At 37.8% G+C, this 21,126-nt stretch overlaps 1 protein-coding gene across 3 annotated transcripts in view; it reads right to left on the minus strand.

Annotated features, from left to right (window-relative positions):
• Nucleotides 1-21,126, minus strand: part of LOC136873870 (uncharacterized) — a 90,556-nt gene that overhangs the window by 21,301 nt on the left and 48,129 nt on the right. For all 3 annotated transcript variants that reach the window (XM_067147173.2, XM_067147174.2, XM_067147171.2), the window contains one exon: nucleotides 10,572-10,999. In XM_067147173.2, the coding sequence (XP_067003274.1) occupies nucleotides 10,572-10,982 (411 nt within the window). In that variant the 5' untranslated portion in view covers nucleotides 10,983-10,999. The remainder of the gene's footprint in view (nucleotides 1-10,571; nucleotides 11,000-21,126) is intronic.

A 21,126-nucleotide genomic window follows, 5' to 3' on the forward strand; every position in this document is an offset into this window, starting at 1 on the left:
GTGGTGTTCCTTACAAAATGGTACTGCTCCTAGGTAACGTAGACCCATGGTGCTCCTCACATAGTGGTACTAATTGCAAGGAACGTCGACTCATGGTGTTCCTCACGTAATGGTACTATCACAAGTAGTCTCATGGTTCTAAGTCTTCTAAGTCCATCATCCCTAGGTCGCTCCTTGCAGTCTCCTCTTATGACAGGCAGGGAATACCGTAAGTGTATTCTTTGTCTGCATCCCCCGCCCACAGAGGGTTGGTGATTATTGTTTTAAGATGAAGTACAAACTGGGTAACCATCACCTACCACCACTAATCAGAGAGAAAAAACTGAAGGGGTGTGACACTTCAAAAAATGAAGATATCGGCCCTTTTCACGAAGGGTGTGAAAATGAAAGAATTCCTAGGCCGCCCATCAGGGTCGGAAAAGAACAAGAGCTGACCAGTGGAGGTTGGATAGGATAGATGAAAGTGAAGAGCCTGACACAAGTAAGTGGTAGCAATGCCAGGACTCAGCTAAGGGCCCCGTTGTCACCAACCGACACTTCCAAGTTAAGAGCTCCTGAGGCCTGATTTCCAGTGAGATTAACAAAACTTCCTCCCCCATCTTCTTCACCACTGTCATACCTAAAGATAGATAGGATTTCTTTATAATTATTTTCCTCCAATACTTCCAAAATTCTGAGTATCTCAACAGCATTTAGAATTCTAGAAAGTAAAACAATGAATGAGTGAGCTGAAAACTCAAATTTTATCATTCATAACGTTTATGAAAACGTCTTCATTTAATAGGAGCACACACTTGGTAATGTGAACCGGGGTTACTTGGGACAGTTTTATTTTTCAAACACCTCTACAACCTGGAAATTAAATGTCACTTTTTTTTAAATTTTACACAAACCCCAGTGACCGTACATTAATGCCCATCTTCATCAATTAATTCATGTACGGCTTTGGATTTTACCCAATAAGTACAATTTTGTTACCGTCCCAAGTTACCCTCAAGATGGTGTAACTTGGGACAGTAACTTAATTTTCATAATACTCTTCTGTTTTGATGTCTCTGTCCTATGTTAAAAAATATCTCGGTTATGTGGGACACTACAGTGACAAATTAAAAGGGAAATAATTAACTGTCAAAATAAATGCAATTATCTTCTAATTATTATGTAATTCCTTAATACATAGGTACCGTAGCCTAGTTGATTCAAAGAAGGTAAGGTACATTGAAAACATATCTACCTCCACTCCTTACCTTAACTGGCACAATAATCTTCAAGATTTGCTTTTTCTTAACATTGTCTATGTCATCAACTGTAGGAACACACAAATATTTTGTTTTTCTTTCCTTCATAACTTTGCAGGAATTTGCATTGGTGGGTTCCATCATTTTCTATTGAAAGAACTTGCCCTACAAACAACTTTTCGTTCTCTTTCTTTATTAGTGTCTCAGCTCATACACACAATTTTTTTATGGTTAATTCTTTAAAAATGATCTGCAATATATAAATTCAACCTCAGTAATACCCCTACCTTAATATTGCCTCAAGATATATATATTGCTAGTAAACGCTGTGGATCACTCATCTGTCAAATTTTGGCGCATACTCACTGAAGCAAGTGTCAGCAAAAAGCGCCCAAAATATGGGATCAAACTGTCCCAAGTTAGACTGCAGTCCCAAGTAACCATGTTTGACGATAACACATTTGACCATTGTTGCAATAATGCAACAAGTAAATATATGAATGTATAGTACTTAGCATCAGAATGTCATTTCTGTGGTCTGATTGGAGAATGCACCTTTATGTAGCAGAACCATGTGCATAAAAGTACATATTTACCTGTTTCTGTCACTATGAAATGTCATTATCTCGCAATGATTGAACTCGTACTAATATAAACCAACAATTAGCATGAAACTCAAGTTATGAGGGTATTTAGGGCTTGTAGTAAGGATGTAAAGGAGAGTGCATATAAGTCTCTGGTAAGACCCCAACTAGAGTATGGTTCCAGTGTATGGGACCCTCACCGGTATTACTTTGATTCAAGAACTGGAAAGAATCCAAGGAAAAGCAGCTCGATTTGTTCTGGATGATTTCAGACAAAAAAAGTAGCGTTACAAAAATGTTGAAAAGTTTGGCCTGGGAAGACAGGCGAGAAAGAAGACAAGCTGCTTGACTAAGTGGTATGTTCTGAGCTATTAGTGGAGTAATGCCGTGGAATGACATTAGTACATGAATAAGTTTGAGTGGTGTCTTTAAAAGTAGAAAAGACCACAATATGAAGATGAAGTTGGAATTCAAGAGGACAAATTGGGGGAAATATTTGTTTATAGGAAGGGGAGTTAGGGACCGGAATAACAAGGGAGATGTTCAATAAATTTCCAATTTCTTTGCAATCATTTAAGAAAAGGCTAGGAAAACAACAGATAGGGAATCTGCCACCTGGGCAACTGCACTAAATGCAGATCAGTATTGACTGATTGATTGGTTGCTTGGTAGTTACATTATCATTCCTTCTCGGCTGTAGCAGCATTGTTTCAGTTCAATTGTCCAACTCCTTCACTGAATGGTCAACGTTGATCCCTTCGGCTCAGAGGGATCCTGGTTCGATTCCCGGCCGGGTTAGGGATTTTATTTGCGTGTGATTTATTCTTCTGGCTCGGGGACTGGTTGTTTCTGTCTGTCCCAACACTCTCCTCTTCATATTCAGACAACACACTACCAACCACCGCAGAAACACACAATAGTGATTACATCCCTCAATATAGGGTGAGCGTCAGGAGGGGCATCCAGCTGTAAAACAGGGCCAAATCCACATGCGCTGCTCAGTTCGCAACCGTGGCCCCAAACGGTGTGGGAAAAGTGGCAGAAGAAGAAGAAGAATAATTTTCAGTCCAAATGGATCATCTTCAGCTACATAGTTGATTGATAATAAAGTATGCAGCTCATTTTTAATAAACAATTATGTACTTAAAAACAATACTTGACTATTTAAAAATATGATTATAAAAGTAACATTCATTTTTTCTATTACTAGGAATATGGTCCTCTCATTCATATGTAAATGGATTGAGTCCAAAATAAAATGTTCCTATATTAAAAAATTGACAGGGGGAATATCATAAAATTAGATTTAAAAAAGTTATTATGTATTAGTAAAATCTTCTTATTCATAAAATGTATTATAGGCCTAATGTCAATATGGAACATTAAAGTTGCATTAACTTGAAGATGGCAGTAAAATGCGTGACATTTATCTGAATCTGAATCTTGAAGATGTCTTTTTTTTGCCAGTTGCTTTACGTCGCATCGACACAGATAGGTCTTATGGCGATGATGGGACAGGAAGGAAGCGGCCATGGTCTTAATTAAGGTACAGCCCCAGCATCTGCCTGGTGTGAAAATGGGAAACCACGGAAAACCATCTTCAGGGCTGCCATCAGCGGGGTTCGAACCCACTATCTCCCGAATACTGGATACTGATATAGATGTTGATTCCCACAGGGAATATGAAACATCTGTCCTGAATGAGTAAATTTATAATACCAATTTAATGGTCCGTTATTGGACATTAGAAATTTTCCAGCTAACTCATTCTTGGTTGCCTGCGTTTCGCCCCTATGTGCTAATCCCACTGTCGGCAACCCTGAAGATGGTTTTCCATGGTTTCCCATTTTCACACCAGGCAAATGCTGGGGCTGTACCTTAATTAAGGCCACGGACGCTTCCTTCCCACTCCTAGCTCTTTGCTATCCCATCATCGCCATAAGACATATCTGTGTTGATGCGACGTAAAGCAGCTTGCAAAAAAAAAATATATATATATATATATCCGAACCAACTTACGGTCCATTGTTTGGTAATTTTCAATAATAACATCCATGTATTTCTAATTTTCCACATTTTGAAGATTTTCTGACCTTAATTCACTCTATCAAAGGCCTAGAGATACTTCGTTCACTACAGATCAGATAGTCTCATTAAAATATCCCCAGAATATCCACACAATCCTAACATATTTCCGGAATTCAAAGTCGGTTGTGATATAGTTAATTAAGAATTTGGTGCCCCTATCCTCCCATGTGTAGTGGTAACAGCCATATGCTTGAAGAATGTATTCATAATGCTAATGCCGAACTCAACGTTTCCCAATCCTTTTAGCTTCCATATCTTCTCCACATTTATTCATCACCTTTTCATATCCTTTGGTCCCATTTCCAAATCACCCAGTAACAGTCCCTTATCCTTGCTGTTGATTCTGACTACGATATTACTCAGTTATCTGCACTGTCACATGGTGGATACAATGAGACAATTCTAATCCTAAAAACAGCCAAATCTACACACACCTTTTGCTCATTTATGTGCCTAACAGGAACTATGTTGCATGCAGCAGTACTCCCTATGAAATAAGGGTCTAAAAGCCGTGCACTCTGAGCGCTGTATATTTCCATGATTTGACCTGCTCTACTATACGGCCTGCCTGGCATCCCATCAGTAAGAGAAACATGAAGAAGATAAGCAATGTCCAACAGCGAGCAAAGCGACTCATTTACAAACAAGGCAATAAAGGTGAACACGGATTCCTACGTTTATTGGAGGTATTTTCAGGACTTCGTTCACCAGTACCTAGCCGTGAGACATATCTTTACGGATGGTTCTAAGATCGGAGAAAATGTTGGTTGCACTTTTGCCACCGATGATATGAGCATAGTGTATGTAGTGTGTATACTGCGGAGATTTATGCCATCCTAGAAACTCTGCAGATTGCACTGGGTGATGAAAGAATCCATTTTCTCATGTGTACCAACTCGTTAAGTTCTCTGCAGTCTATTGAAACCTCTTTCTCACAACACCCAATAGTGCAGCAGATTCATGACCTTCTAGCCAGGTTATGTGATGTTGGCACCAGAATCACTTTTGTGTGGCTTCCAAGGCACGTTGGGATTGTGGGAAATAAACTTTTCATAAACTTGCAGATGAAGCTGCAAAGGAAGCAGTACTTTTACCTCCAAGGCCTATGAATGTACCTGCAAAAGATATTTGCTCTCAGCTACGTCGAATCATCTTGGCGTCCTGGGAATCAGAGTGGCTAGCTATCCAAACTCCCAACAAGCTGAGAGTAATTAAGACGACAACTATTGTGTGGCGGTCCTCTTTCCGGCCTTCACAGAGAGAAGCCATAGTATTGTGTAGGCTGAGGATAGGTCATGGATGATCTACACACTCTTATCTACTAAAGAGGGAACACCCCCCTCCCCCAGTGTGTTCTTGTGGTGTTGACTTCACCACGGCCCACATCCTCACAAAGTGTGTCAATCTCTCTGGCCTAAGACAGAGCCTTGGCCTGCAGGAGACACTCAAACGTATACTACTGCTGATCTCATCACCCACTTTGTGTGTGACAGTGCATTAATCAAGGGTATGTAAATTTCAAGTGTTCTGTTACTCAGGGAACTCTTGTTCCCTTTTGATTCGTTTGTGACCTTTTCGGCTTAATACAATACTTCGTTTTATTTTGTGCTTCATTTTGATATTCTTTCGTTAAATAAATAATTTTTTTCATTTTAAATTTCTTTTCCACTTTATTTTGTTCAGAAAGGATGATTATCTAGTTGTTCTTCCTCCAAAAACAAAAATCACCACCACCACCACTGTTGTGTTGTTTGAGTCATCAGTCCACAGACTGGTTTGACGCAACTCTCCATGCCACTCTATCCTGTGCTAACCTTTTCAATCCTACATAACTGCTGCATCCTACATCTCCTCTAATCTGCTTGTCATATCCATACCTTGGTCTACCCCTGCCATTCTTACTGCCTACACTTCCTTCAAAAACCAACTGAACAAGTCCTGGGTGTCTTAAGATGTGTCCTATAATTCTACCTCTTCTTCTGATCAAATTTAGCCAAATCAATCTCCTCTCATCAATTCGATTCAGTATCTCTTCATTCGTGATTTGATCTATCCATCTCACCTTCAGCATTCTTCTGTAACACCACATTTAAAAGCTTCTATTCTCTTTCTTTTTGAGCTAGTTATCATCCATGTTTCACTTTCATACAATGCCACACTCCAGACGAAAGTCTTCAAAAACATCTTTCTAATTCCTATATCAATGTTCGAAGCGAGCAAATTTATTTTCTTAAGAAAGGCCTTCCCTGCTTGTGCTAGTCTGCAATTTATGTCGTCCTTACTTCTGCCATCTTTATTTATTTTACTACCAAAGTAACAATATTCATCTACTTCCTTAAAGAGTTCATTTCCTAATCTAATATTTCTTACATCACCTGACTTTGTTCGACTGCACTCCATTACTTTCGCTTTGGACTTATTTATTTTCATCTTGTACTCCTCACCCAAGACTCCGTCCACACCATTCAGAAATTTCTCCAGATCTTCTCCAGTCTCAGATAAAATAACAATATCATCAGCAAATCTCAGGGTTTTGATTTCCCCTCCTTGGATCGTGATTCCCTTTCCGCATTCATCTTCGATTTCCTTTACTGCCTGTTTTATACAAACACTGAAAAGGAGGGGAGACAAACTGTAACCTTGCCTCACTCCTTTCAGGATTGCTGCTTCTTTTTCAAAGCCCTTGATTCTTAACATTGCAGACTGACTTTTTATACAGATTGTAGACAATTCTTCATTCTCGGTATCTGATCTCGATCACCTTGAGAATCTCAAATAGCTTGGTCCAATCAACATTATCAAATGCCTTTTCCAGAACTATGAACACCGTGTATGTAGTCTTATCCTTCTTGATTCGATCCCCTAATATCCATTAAAGACGTGCGCAATCAAATAGACCTAATCGTTCTTCGAAAATCTCCGGCTGGCACTGTTAAACTGACCCTCTTTCACTGCCTCCAGCTATCTTTTCGCCCAGTCTGTAGAGCACAAGGTGTCTCCCTCTTTCCCCATTTCACTAGAACAGCAGGATACTAATATGGATTTTACAACCGCTCTGCTCGACTCTGGAATAATCTTCCTGTGAAATAAAGGACCTTCCTCTACAACAATTTCACCACAAAGTAAAGCCTCTTGAGAGCCTTAAAACCCATGCATATTAAAAATGTGTGTATATATAGTAATCGTGTGCGCTTTTGTGTATTCACCACTGAAAATCACTTATATATCTAAATCAGCCTTGTCAATACTATTAAAAAAATGTCAATCGTTTATTTATTTCAATCATTAAACGCTGTAGATGTTTCAAGAACTTTACACGTTCTCTTCTTCAGCAGCCCAAAAACCACCGAACACTTCTTGGACTTGAGCTATCCTCACCTCACATTTAGCTGCCTCTGTGCAACAGTGGTAGAGTGTCGGCCTCCGGATCCCAAGATAGCAGGTTCAAACCCGGCAGAGGTTGTTGGATGTTTGAAGGGCAGAAAAAAGTCCATTCCACACTCCATGTCGAACCATGTTGGCAAGTAAAAGATCTTTGGTGACACATTTGGTGTTTACCCAACAAAATTCATTAAACCTCAGCTATAGATGCCCAAGAGAGTTTCGGTTTACTCGGTCTGCCATCTAGTAGGCTTAGAGGAAAACAGAACGTCAAAACTGATGAGCAGACAGTCAGATGGCATCAAGTTGAAATGTCTGCACACTGTAGGTGAGGCAATACAATTATTATTATTTTACCTCAAATTTAACAATAATCAAGCAATTATTATAAGACCCATCCTCTTTTCTTCTTTTATTTCACCATATTTGGGGTACGTTGAACCAATCTTTCTCTGTGTGTTGCTCTTTTCTTAGTGCCCATTATTTCTTCACTCTTTCTGAACTCCGTTTCCTCTCATCTCCTGAGATAACAGATTTGTTTTTTAATGTAGGTTTGTCTTTATTATTTTCGTCTTCAGTTATTTCTTTAGCTGTTCGATCGAATAGTGAATTTTCTATCATTTTTAATTGAGGCGTATAGTTTCAAACAGGGCCAAGTCCGTTGAGCTGTTTTTTTCAGGAGAAGCAAAAAACTTGTTTAGGGTATTAATTCATATATATTCAGACACTTTAATCTTTATGTTGCTTAGCAGAGGCTTCTGATTCATTACCATACAATTTTTACAGTCTAAATATATTACATGAATTGAAAAATGTATTTAAAATTTGGACTTGACCATGTTTGAAACTAACTGTGGGACTTGGCCGATTTTGAAACTTACGTAAGAGGACTTGGTCATCTTTGAAACTTAGATTAGAAAATTTGGCCTAATACCTAAAGAAAAAGGAAATCTAGATTAGGCCTATTTTCCAACTGTGTTCATCTTGACTGTATTTAGAACAAATATGATTAAAAATGATATAAGATTTAGTGAAAATCTTTATAAAGATTATTATTTTAAACATTATGTTTGTGTAAAATTACCCAACATTGTAACCAATGTAGAGGCTAATTAACATTTAAATAGTGTATATTTTGCAAATATGTGGATTCATGTAGCTACTTCAATGTATATTCTTCATATTATACCTATTCAATACCATCGCGCCTTCGAAACACTTCACTGAGCCTTGATTAAATTACCACTAACAACACGTCGTTGATTGTACTCATCTCAGCTGTCTTTCCCTCGTGCGCTTCCAGGTGGAAAGATCACATTGCCGCTTTGTGATATGGCGTTTATTAATTTCCTCCATTTTATTGCACAGCAAATATGTATACTATTAAAAACGACCAATTAATTACGTATATATTTATAATTTATAAAATATTTATTAAAATACACCCAAACGAAACCACCACATGTGACTCGAACAAACGTCAGGCTGTCATATTACCGGAAGAAAACACGTGACTGGATAGCGCAGGATTATTGGCCCGTGTGGGTTAACAGGGACTTGGCCGACTTTGATACGAAACCTCATTTTTGGCTGCAATTTTAAATGTGATCTGGCTGGATTTGAAACCCACTTTCATTCCCGTTGTATTCATCTTGTAAAGAGGAATCCATGGAAGTCAAAATATCAGAACGTGAAAAAGATGGACTTGGTCGTGTTTGAAACTATACGCCTCAATTTCACTAGGTCTTTTTCAGTTTCTTTAAACCAGTTGGGTTTTGTTTTGCAGTTACGGAAGTAGTCAAAGATTTGTTTGCTTAATGTATTGGACTTCATTTTGAGAAGATGACTGTAAAAATTTAACCTCCTTTTTTGCAAAGTATCTGAGAGTTTTTCAATTTTCTTAGAGTGTGTCTCATTCTTGATGTGTATTATCTTACTATCCTGAAATTTTGGTCCTATGATGTTTCTTAAAATTGTCCTTTCTTTTAGCTCGAGTTTCTCCATCTGGCCATTGAAATTCATGTTTAGTGTTTCTGCTGTGTATAATGCTTCCGGTTTAATCACTCTTTTATAATGTTTAATTCTGGACCCCAATGAAAGGGATTTCTTGTTGTATGTATCTTTTGTTAGTCCTCTGTATAACATATTAAAACTTTTGTACTAAACAATTCAAAAATAAAATATTAGGTATGTCAATCAAATAAACTCTAAACTTACAATCTTCTACATAAAATTCTAATAAAATAACAGACTTGTCCAGCAAGTAAAACTTTTAAAACTACATAGAAATCAAATTATCAAAAAATAAGCGTCTTTTTCACTCACAGTACTAATACAATCCTTTAAATCAAAAGTTTTTGCCTGCAATAAATTGTTGCTCCTTAAACGAGTATTCCAGTGTTTAACTTCACTGTGTCCTCAACGCAGGATCAACCGATGGGAAGTTATGGTTACAAAATTATGTTAGGACATAATGAAGGTGCCTGTGCGGTGCGTGCATGCGCGAGTCATAAGGTCACTAATACAAGTAAATTATGTTGATATTCAGATTGCAGTACTGGCACACTGCAAAATCTTACATTAAAATACACAACAATATGATCAAAGTAAATATTTTTTACAGCGAATGGCATATTCAGATTACAATCTAAAATCCAACTTTCAAGGCTTCTTAGAAAATAGATTCAAGAGATTTGTTGGTTTTACAATTTTGTCTCTATGAATGTTCAAGAGAGCCAACACTTCGAGTCGACTCTCACTTGCTTATTGTCACTTTCTGTTTAGTGTTTTCTTTTATAAAAATTCAATGGCAGAGGGGAGTAACCCCCTCTTGGTTATGCCCCTGCCTCAATGCCAAACTCATACTCTGGCCCCATCTGTTTAAAAATGAAATGATTTGACTTTCAGAGTGGTTCCAATAAAGCATGTATATATTGAAACCTAGTGGAAGAACATGAAGGAAAGAAATCCCACAATATTACCACAAAAAAAAATACTATCTAAATGAAACTGAAGTCACTGGAGCATATGGTGTGATTCCCCTCTCTTGGCAAGACAGATTATACTGCACTCAAGTTGTCAGAATGCATACTACGGAATAACTTACATGCTTCATAGTGTTGTTTTCATGCATTCGTTTTATTTGCAATATCTTTTACAGTGGTATGTGTTTCTGAGTTAATTTGTGGAATTGAATTAATCTATATAATATGGATTGTAGCTTTGTCAAACTGGTAGCCTTTTAATATTATTGTTTTACCCAGTATGAGTAAGACCTTACCCTTTTCTTCTCACTGAGAATCTCATTGAGAATACAATTGTTGGCGAGTGAGTCCCCATTGGAGACTGCAGAGACAGGCTGCACTAGCTCTGGGTTGAGCTCGTCAGTCGGGGAAATGTCCTCACTCTCGTAGTTAGTTTCCTCCCCATTGTCCATACAAGATTCTTCAATCGGGATATATTCAGACTTTACCTTCAGCCTTTTCTTATTCTCTTCTGAGATACTGGTATGTGGTTTCTTTTTCCTAGTTTTCTTTAATATTTTCTTTCTAACTTGTTCAAACTCAGGTTGGCCAAGGGGCACATCACAGCCCTCGTCTGCTTGTCTCTTCTGCACATGAAGTGTCAGGTGCTCTCTTATATCTGACCCACTTTTCTCCTCCAAGGGTTCCAAATCCACTGGAGGCTCCATTAATGGTGGAGAATCATCTGAAACAAGAAATCATCATAAACTTTCAGCCTCCATTCTTTTAAAGAACATCATCCAACTTTTATTTTTTACAATAACAAAGTTTTATTATGATCCACCTATTCAATACATTATAATGTTGTCACATTTAGAATATCTTCATTAGTTAAAAAGTTATATGTGGGACATGTTTCGCTCCCTTACAGAGCATCATCAGCCAAATCTGAATCTCGAAGAATGGTTATGTTCGTATGACTTAAGAACTATTAGACTATTTTCACAAACTTAAAACTTACTCTATTAGAATATCATAAAATACAGAATCTTTGGATACGTGCCTTAATTACATGTGCATAATAGGAAAGATACATAAAAATTGTGGAAGAATGAGTTCTAAAATATTTAAAACAAGTAGCATGTCTAAAATCTTAGGACGACGTGAAAATCAATCTTAAGAGCTAAATTTGAAGATTTTCTTGGCAATGAGATCTGGAAGAAAAGTTATTTATCCCTTGTGGATAAGAGTCTATAAAGATTAAAATACCTAGTCAATTTGATGATTGAACTTGTGACAGGATGAATGTTGGTCTTCAAGAAATTTGAATGCTTGTAGTCATTTGACCTCGGCGAATGTTGTTGAATAAATACGCTCTTGTTGACGTCAGTATGTTGAAATAATGGATTTAATAAGGCATGATTGAAAGGGACGTAAATCGACGATCACATTTAAAAGTTTCAAATATTTCAAATTTCAAATATTTAGAAAACCATCATACGCTCCTTTAACGATAAAAAATGATTCACTTCACCCAAAATCACATAAACAGGTGGCTTTTTACACTTCGATTTATAGAGCTTTCAAAATCCCCCTTTCAGATAGTAACTTAAAAAAGGAGCTTAAATTTATAAAAGATCTGGCCTTAATTAATGGATATAAAATAAATATGGTCAATCGGATCATCAATAAAGTAAAACAAAAGTTAGTACCTAATCTCACTCTCGAAAAACTAAGCAGTCCAAATTTGCAACATTTACATTCACCAATCCAGCCATTTTTCAAATAACTAATTCCATCAAAAAACAAGATGTTAATATAGCATTCAAGACACAAAATACAAACAGAAACATTTTTTTCAACCACAATAGTATAAATTCTAACAATAACCCTTATCTAAGTTCTGGCATCTATAGATTAAAGTGTGTAGAGAGTAAAGGCTTGGTTTCTCAGAACTGACGCATGCGAGGTGCGAGGTGCGAGGCCGACGTTGCGTACTTTCATCCCAATGACGCTGCGAGGCTCGTGGTTTCCCAGGCTGCGATGCGGATCAGTTGCCGAGCACATGTCTCGCAGCCTGTGCGCTACTGTTGGAAGAGGAAGCGGATTATGTGTCAGTAGTGGAGGGTTTTCTTCCCCCTATAGCAGTATCAATGGAAACTGTTGATGATCTTGTGATGTCAGCCTGTATCGTCCATAACCTTCTCCGGAATGAGCGAATTCCTTGCCCAAATTAACACTTTATTGGCTATTTGGAATTAACAGAAGAAAACATGATTCCTCTGGCAGCTGACAACGGAGGTAATTCTATACATGATGCTTTCATGATAAGAGACAGCTTCAAGAAATATTTTTGTAGCAGGGAGAGAGAATCGGTATGACAAAGAGAATATGCTAACAGGGTGGAGTGAAAGTTTTTTTTTTCTAACGGACAAACATGTATTTGTTTACCTATAGTTTACTTTTTCTGTGACCCAATTAGCATAATAACGGAATGAACATCGTTATTAAAATAAAACACGTGGTTTTATTAAATGAACAATACTGAACTCAAATTTTGTAAAATTATATATATTGGCATATTTGATATTAAAGTTTGCCTGCTGTCATTTCTTGATGGATACAGTACTTTTGTATCCATCTCTTGGCACAGGCCAGAGTAAAGTGTAGCTTTCACCGAAGTCCCAGTTTCATCCATGGCTGTGACAATATGGAAACTGCTGGGGTATGGGTGGTGCTGAGTAATGACATTCAGAGCACGAATAGTGCATCTGAGTGTTATGAAAGGTGTTGCTCATAGGGTCGGTCGTGCTGCAATAGCACTTTCTGACCCAGTGAGGAAGCAATGGCAAACTACCTCACTCCTCGTCTTGCCTAGTACGCCTCATTTTAGTGCTGCCATTGGTGTTTGTGGTTTCCTTATAACCGCATAACTTTTGGTGGTGCTATTTGAGGATCCAACCAGCCTCAGGGCTGATGACCTAACAGACAGACAGATATTAAAGTAATGGATTTATTGGTTGATATATCATTTCTAAATCTGTTAATTATTTAATCCTTTGAAACTGAACTCATTATATTTGTTATAAGTAACATCAATAATAATAGAATAATAGACACCCTACCACCGATCCACAGAGGCAGCTACCACATCAATGAAAAAACAAAGAATCCCAAGAACGGAGGTTCCAAATGACAGTAAATTAACATTAATCGTCTGGTACCTCCGTTTTTGGAGTTTCTGTTTTTACGAACTCTTTCCTTCTCAAGACCATCGTATAATACATAAAACTAGCAACATTTATTAGCTGTTCTATCCAACTTCAGTGATATCATTTTCCATAAGTTGTCTTTCACAACGTTGTTTTTGTAGCTCTTGTGTTGTAAGTTATACAACACTGGGTGTATTCGAACTTCTTTAATCAGTTCCTTGTCCACTTCGTCCGTAAAGCTCATCGTGTTGCTTAAAACAGTAAAAACAAGAACAGAAACAATGTCGCCTCGCACTGCTGTCGCCTCGCACAAATCTGGCCGGACGAATCAGTGCGCGGTGACGCTGCGAGGTCTCACTGCGAGGTTGCGCACACTGCGCACCGCGCAGTTTGAGAAACCACTTGCATAAGCTCGTGTAGTCTGGATTTGTGCGAGGCGGGCCTCGCACCTCGCATGCGTCAGTTCTGAGAAACCAAGCCTTAAATGTTCATATGTTTGCCAAACTGGCCGTAGCTTTCTCACAAGATGCTTACAACACGTTAATGCTGCAAAGCACAACAAACATTCTGCGATGAGTGCTCACATGAAAGAGTCAGGCCACCAATTTACAACGATAGAGAAAGACCTAAAAATTTTGTTATTTTGTTATTTTGCTTTACGTCGCACTGACACAGATAGGTCTTATGGCGACGATGGGACAGGGAAGGGCCAGGAGTGGGAAGGAAGTGGCCGTGGCCTTAATTAAGGTACAGCCCCAGCATTTGCCTGGTGTAAAAATGGGAAACCACGGAAAACCATCTTCAGGGCTGCCGACAGTGGGGTTCGAACCCACGATCTCCCGAATACTGGATACTGGCCGCAATTAAGCGACTGCAGCTATCGAGCTCGGTGACCTAAAAATTATAAAGAAGATAGAAAAGGGAAAATTAATGACAGAATTAGAAAATATTTATATCCATTTAGACCAGTATTTCAATAAAGAAAAAAATTTAAATGACGAAATTGAAATAAGAAATCCGTTACATGAACAATTACCTAAACTATTACAAACGCTTAATCTAGAAAAAAGTAGCTTTGCCAAAGTTTCCATTCCCAAAACAACTAATAATCATGGAACAATAAAGAACACAACCCCTCCCTACGCTCCTACTAGACATTCCCCTTCCAAAACCACACCACAAACATTTCTCCTCCTACCCATACTCCCTCCCCTCAACTCCCACCACCTCACTCTTACAACACAAAGAGTAGACACGGAACAACAGGCAGTCACCATACAACCTCGGATAACACCAAACTGACAAACAGCAATTGGAGGGGTAAGTGAAGTTTCTAGAAGCACACTCTTAACTAGCAACACAACTTCCAATTACTTACAAGATTCCTTTTCTTGTTATAGACAAACAACAAGATAAACTAAGCAACAACTTTTAAATATGATCGTTGATTTACGTCCCTTTCAATCATGCCTTATTAAATCCATTATTTCAACATACTGACGTCAACAAAAGCGTATTTATTCAACAGCATTCGCCGAGGTCAAATGACAAGAAGCATTCAAATTTCTTGAAGACCAACATTCATCCTGTCACAAGTTCAATCATCAAATTGACGAGATATTTTAATCTTTATAGACTCTTATCCAAAAGGGATAAATAACTTTTCTACCAGATCTCATCGCCAAGAAAATCTTCAAATTTAGCTCTTAAGATTTATTTTCACGTCTTTCTAAGATTTTAGACATGCTACTTGTTTTAAATATTTTAGAACTCATTCTTCCACAATTTTTATGTATCTTTCCTATTAAGCACATGTAATTAAGGCATGTATCCAAAGATTATGTATTTTATGATATTCTAATAGAGTAAGTTTTTAAGTTTGTGAAAATAGTCTAAAAGTTCTTAAGTCATACGAACATAACCATTCTTCGAGATTCAGATTTGGCTGATGATGCTCTGTAAGAGAGCGAAACATGTCCCACATATAACTTTTTAACTAATGAAGATATTTTAAATGTGACTACATTATAATGTATTGAATAGCTGGAACATAATAAAATTTTGTTATTGTAAATTAACAGATTTCAATACGGATTAAAACATGAGATTAGTCACTTGAAATCATCCAACTTACCGATACTGTATTAATGTATCCTAATATTTGAAGTTCTGAGTAGTTCAAGTCACTGCCGTACTTTATACTTTGCACCCTTGAACTTTCAGTTTGTGGTGGTTTTTTTTTTACAACTTGCTTTACGTCGCACCAACACAGATAGGTCTTATGGCGACGATGAGATAGGAAACAGCTAGGAGTGGGAAGGAAGCAGCCGTGGCCTTAATTAAGGTACAGCCCCAGCATTTTCCTGGTGTGAAAATGGGAAAGCACAGAAAACCATCTTCAGGACTGCCAACATTGGGGTTTAGAGCCCACCATCTCCCAGATGCAAGCTCACAGCTACATGCCTCTAAGCGCATGGCCAAGTTGCCCGGTCTTTCAGCATTTAAGTGTAGCTTGAATTTTTGTTAAACCCCATGAGACAACACCCCATGAGACAACAGCCCCGAAGGGCCATGGCCCACCAAGCGACCACTGTTCAGCCCAAAGTCCTGCAGATTATGAGGTGTCGTGTGGTCAGTACAACAAATCCTTTTGTCCGTTATTCTTGGCTCACTAGACCGGGGTTGCCATCTCACTATCAGATAGCTCCTCAATTGTAATCAAGTAGGGTGAATGGACCTCGAACCAGCTCTCAGATCCAGGTAAAAATCCCCGACCTGGTCGCGAATCGAACGCGGGCCCTCCAGGTAAGAGGCAGGCATGCGACCCCTACACTGCGGGGCTGGTTAAATTTCTGTCAGCTTGTAGGAATAAAAGGAAAAACTTTCAACTAAGTATTTAGTTTTAATTACATTTCTGTTGTTTCAGTCAAACTTTTGTGATTAAGAGAAGTTTAAGTGCAGTTTAGAATTTGTAGCTATTTTTATTAGATAGCATCTTGCTTGCTTTTTTCTGTCTGCACATACTACTACTACTACTGCTACTACTACTACTACTACTACTACTACTACTACTACTACTACTACTACATTTCATTGAATGAGAAGGGCTTACTACAAAACACTGAGAAAAGAGAAAGGAAAGAGGAACAAGAATTTCAACTGCGGCCAATTGCGGAAGACAGAGAAAATCACATCATCATTAAAAAAAGATAATTTCTAGGGACACATCAAAAGAATGCACCAGAGAGAACTGCTAAGAGAATTTTGAAATATGTGGAGAGGAAAAAAGACTAGAGAAGTCGAGGAGGACACGGAGAAATGAAACATGCAGTAAACATGATTGTAGATGACCATCAACAAAATTACGGGCTTCTCAGATTAAACGATCAACCAAGATCACATGAATGAGAAAAGGACCGGCAACACCTGGTTGTAAGAATGTACAGAAGCCCATTCCAAAAGGATATAGAAATCCTGGGCTGATCGAAAGAAGACTAACGTGGTCCATAGTAGACTCAAAGATAAACAAAAAGTAAATAATATCTGTCCATATATTTATGTATTTAGTATAACTACACATTTCTATAATTAGCCTGCTATTCCTAGAATTTTATAAATAGGATACGTCTAAGTAAAACAACAGTAGTCGGTTATTTTATAAGTTAGTTTCAAGCTTGCATTACTGTCGTGAAATCTTTGTGTAGTGTACATTATTTCCTTCCTCTAACATATATTCTTCTCTTCATAGAATATGTAATTTTATTTCTGTTCATATTTACATATTAATTCACATTTCTTTGAAGAGATCAAACAATGGCTGAGGGAGGCAGGTGTAGGAATTTGTGAGTGAGAAATGAGCACGACGAGGGAAGAGATAGCGAGTTTAAGGGAGATCGTTAGGCTTGTAATGGAGGACAGGGATGAAGGTAGGTCTTTGTCAATCAATGTATATTTTATTACTGCTTGAACAAAGGAGTAATGCCGAATGAAGAGAAAGTTGCTGTAAAAGTTGCTATAGAAGCCCCAGTGTACAAGGGAAAGGGTCATAAACATAAAGTGGATAATTACAGATCAGTCATCTTGACACATGTAATTTGCAAGCTCTGGGAAAGCATTATTTATGATTATATTGGACATGTTTGCAAAATTACTAACTGGTTTGATAGAAGGGAGTTCGGGTTTAGGATAGGTTATTCCAGCGAAGCTCAACTTGTAGGTTTCCAACAAGATACAGCAGATATTTTAGATACAGGAGGTCAATTGGACTGTATCGCTATTGATCTATACAAGGCTTTTGATGGGGGTAGATCTTGGCAGACTGCTGTTGAAAATGAGGTCTACTGGACTAGACAAAAGAGTGGTTGAATGGGTGGCTAAATTTATAGAAACTCAAAGATGATCATGTGACTATTATAATAATGTTATATTAGCTTTACGTTCCACTAACGACTTTTACGGTTTTCAAAGATGCCGAGATGCCAGAATTTAGTCCTACAGGAGTTCTTTTACATGCCAGTTACCTACCGACAAGAGGCGGACATATTTGTGTACCTTCAAATACCACCGGACTGAGCCAGGATCGAACCTGCCAAGTTCGGGTCAGAAGGCCAGCGCCTCAACCATCTGAGCCACTCAGCCCGGCATATGTGATTTTAACAGGGAAGGAGGGGGTTGGTGACGTGGGGAGTCCTATAGGGCAGTATTATTGGACCTTCATGCTTTCCTATATGTATATAAACTAGTTCATGTAGCTGTGCTTCACTACGGAATTCTACATTGTATATGGAATTCTGGGTAAAATACTTTACACGTTTTCAGTAAGATTTAATTAGTTTGCATTGCTCTTAGCATTACCCGACAAACACCATCGGGAGGTTGTCATACATCGTTTCTTAAGTAAAGTCCAAGCTGGGGAGTCTTCATTACAATGGCAGGCCCCATTTCCTACTGCTGGTCACAGTCAAGTTCGGAAGTTTCAATAATAATGGCAGGCCCCTTTGCTTACTGACAGTCATCATCAATATGGGAAGTTTTCATTACAAAGGCAGGTCCCCTTTCCAGGGTGTAACAAATGTGATACAGTCCCACCTGCCAAAATAAAAAAAATAAAAATTTTATTGGCTTTACATCCCACTATCAACTTTTACAGTTTTTGGAGATGCCGAGGTGCTGGAATTTAGTCCCACAGTTCTTTTACGTGCCAGTTATCTACCGAAAAGCGGCTGACATATTTGAGTACCTTCAAATACCACCGGACTGAGTCAGGATCAAACCTGCCACCTTGGGGTCAGAAGGCCAGTGTCTCAACCATCTAAGCCACTCAGCCCGGCACCAAAATAAAAATTCGGCCCCATCAAATAACATGTAAAACCTAGGACTAGCTTAATTTAAATTTAATTACAGCAGGTAGAAGTAATGTAATATATTGTCAAGTTATATGAACAAAAGGATTTTTCATTATCATAAAATTATTAAAAATTAATGTTAATAAGTTTTATTTGACTGCTTCCGTGGTTTAACAGCTGAGCTGCTGAACTGCCAACCATGCACCACTTAGATGTTCGTACTTATTTTTAATTGGTTTCATTTTTCAGTAATTACAGAACTATACTCTGTAACTGATACTGAAGTCTTTGTTACAATAATTTATTCGATATAACATAGAAAAATGTATATGAACATAATTAAATCAAAAACTGTTCAAATGAAGTTTGAAAAATAAACTGCACAAGTGATTTAACTTTGTGCAAAGAGAGCTCATTCGAAATTGAGTTGACTGATTGTTACTACAACTTGTTATCATTATACACTTTGTCGAATAAATAAATGACAAAAGTTAAATGTTCTGCAAAATTTGTGCATAATATGATCTTTGCTGCAATACACATCAGGAAGTATCAATTCCTAACTAAAATATATTTTGGTATCAATTTTCATTGCTGTAATTATTTTTAGATAATTTGGTGTAGGTCTCTTCTGAGGCACGTCGCAGTGTTGTGAGAGACAACAAGGGCACGTATTTTTCACAGCTGTGCTGGTACACTCAACACAATAAACTGCCAGATGCAACCAAGTGGCAATTCCTGTACGTACAAACTATGAAAATAAAACCATTTTGACTAAATCCACGAAACCACCCGGATCATTTCCGTGCAGAGTGACATTAAGCTAAGGATTATTATTTTAGCGAGGAGTCTGCGGGGCCCCCTAAAGACCCAGGCCCGCCTGCACTGCAGGTCCTTCAGGCCCTAACATTATGCCCCTGCCCCTTTCCTACTTCATTATATTCAAGTAGGGAAGTGTTCATTATAATGGCAGTCCTTATTGTCTACTGACAGTCACAATCGTATTGGGGTGTTTTCATTATAATGGCAGGCCCCTTGCCTAATGCCAGTCACACTCGACTTTTGAAGTTCTTATTACAATGACAGTGTCCCTTGCCCACAGCCAGTCACAACTGAATTGCGTAGTTGTCATAATAATAATGTTGTTTAGGGTTGTTGGGGAATTTTCATGAAATATGTGTTAAGGAGACTGCGACAGAGTAAGGTGTAGTTTTCTTGACCCTTTCTTTCCATGATTCAGCAAGAGTAAAAATTTAAACCAGAAACAGTTTTATTAAGATGATCTTTAGAATTTGAATCAAGCTGGGGATGGTAATGGAGGATCCATCTTTTCCACAGCAGAACATAATAGGTTACCAAAGAGTTTCATAAGCATGGTTGGTTTCAGTGATTGCAAGAAATCAGCTTCATTTTCCTGTTTGATACTATATATTTGCTTTAAGCAAATTAATTATTTGTAGTACATGTTTCGTTCCCTAGGAACATCTTCATAACATTGCCTAGGTGAAATTACAGAGAATTTTCTTCTTCTCAGAAAACATCTTAAAAGTACCTTGTTATGCTTAAAACAATATTACTTCAAAAAAGATAAAAATAATTAAAATATGTGAGGAGAGTTGAGTGGAGCAGTGAAATGGGAAGGGAAGATGAATCTACTTATGTTTTAGCCTAATTTAAAACAATTTCCTATTCACTCAAATCTATTTCCCACTCAACCCTCCTCACATATATTAATTATTTTTATCTTTTTAAAATTAATATGGTTTTAAGCATAACAAGGTACTTTTTAAGGTGTTTTCTGAGAAGAAGAAAATTCTCTGTAATTTCACCTAGGCAATGTTATGTAGCTGAAGATGTTCCAAAGGAACAAAACATGAAGTACAAATAATTAGTTTGCTTAAAGCAAAGATATACTATCAAACAGGTGAAAGTTTACTTTTATTGATTCATGTAGCTTCAGTGATCCACACCAAACATGTGTCTCTGCTATGAAGAATGAAGACCACTTTTCACATTTCTGCCCCACAATCATCAAAGCCACCTCATTCGTTGTAGGGGCATTATATTGAACCCTATGTTCAGCTGGTGGTTGTCGGTCCACATGAATCACAACTTGAAACTCTTGACCTTCTGGGGCATTCTCCAATGCTGTTTTAAATTCTTTATATAAGAATGATTATGCACGAGTTGTTGAAGTAGTAAAATTAATCAAGGCTTCACAACAGGGAAGATACAGGACCAAATTTCTGACTCTTTTTCATCTTCTTCTGTCATAAATTGTGCCTTGAACTTTATAAGTTGGTATAAAATATTCC

The sequence above is a fragment of the Anabrus simplex genome, chromosome 5, assembly GCF_040414725.1.
Source record: "Anabrus simplex isolate iqAnaSimp1 chromosome 5, ASM4041472v1, whole genome shotgun sequence".
Taxonomy (NCBI): domain Eukaryota; kingdom Metazoa; phylum Arthropoda; class Insecta; order Orthoptera; family Tettigoniidae; genus Anabrus; species Anabrus simplex.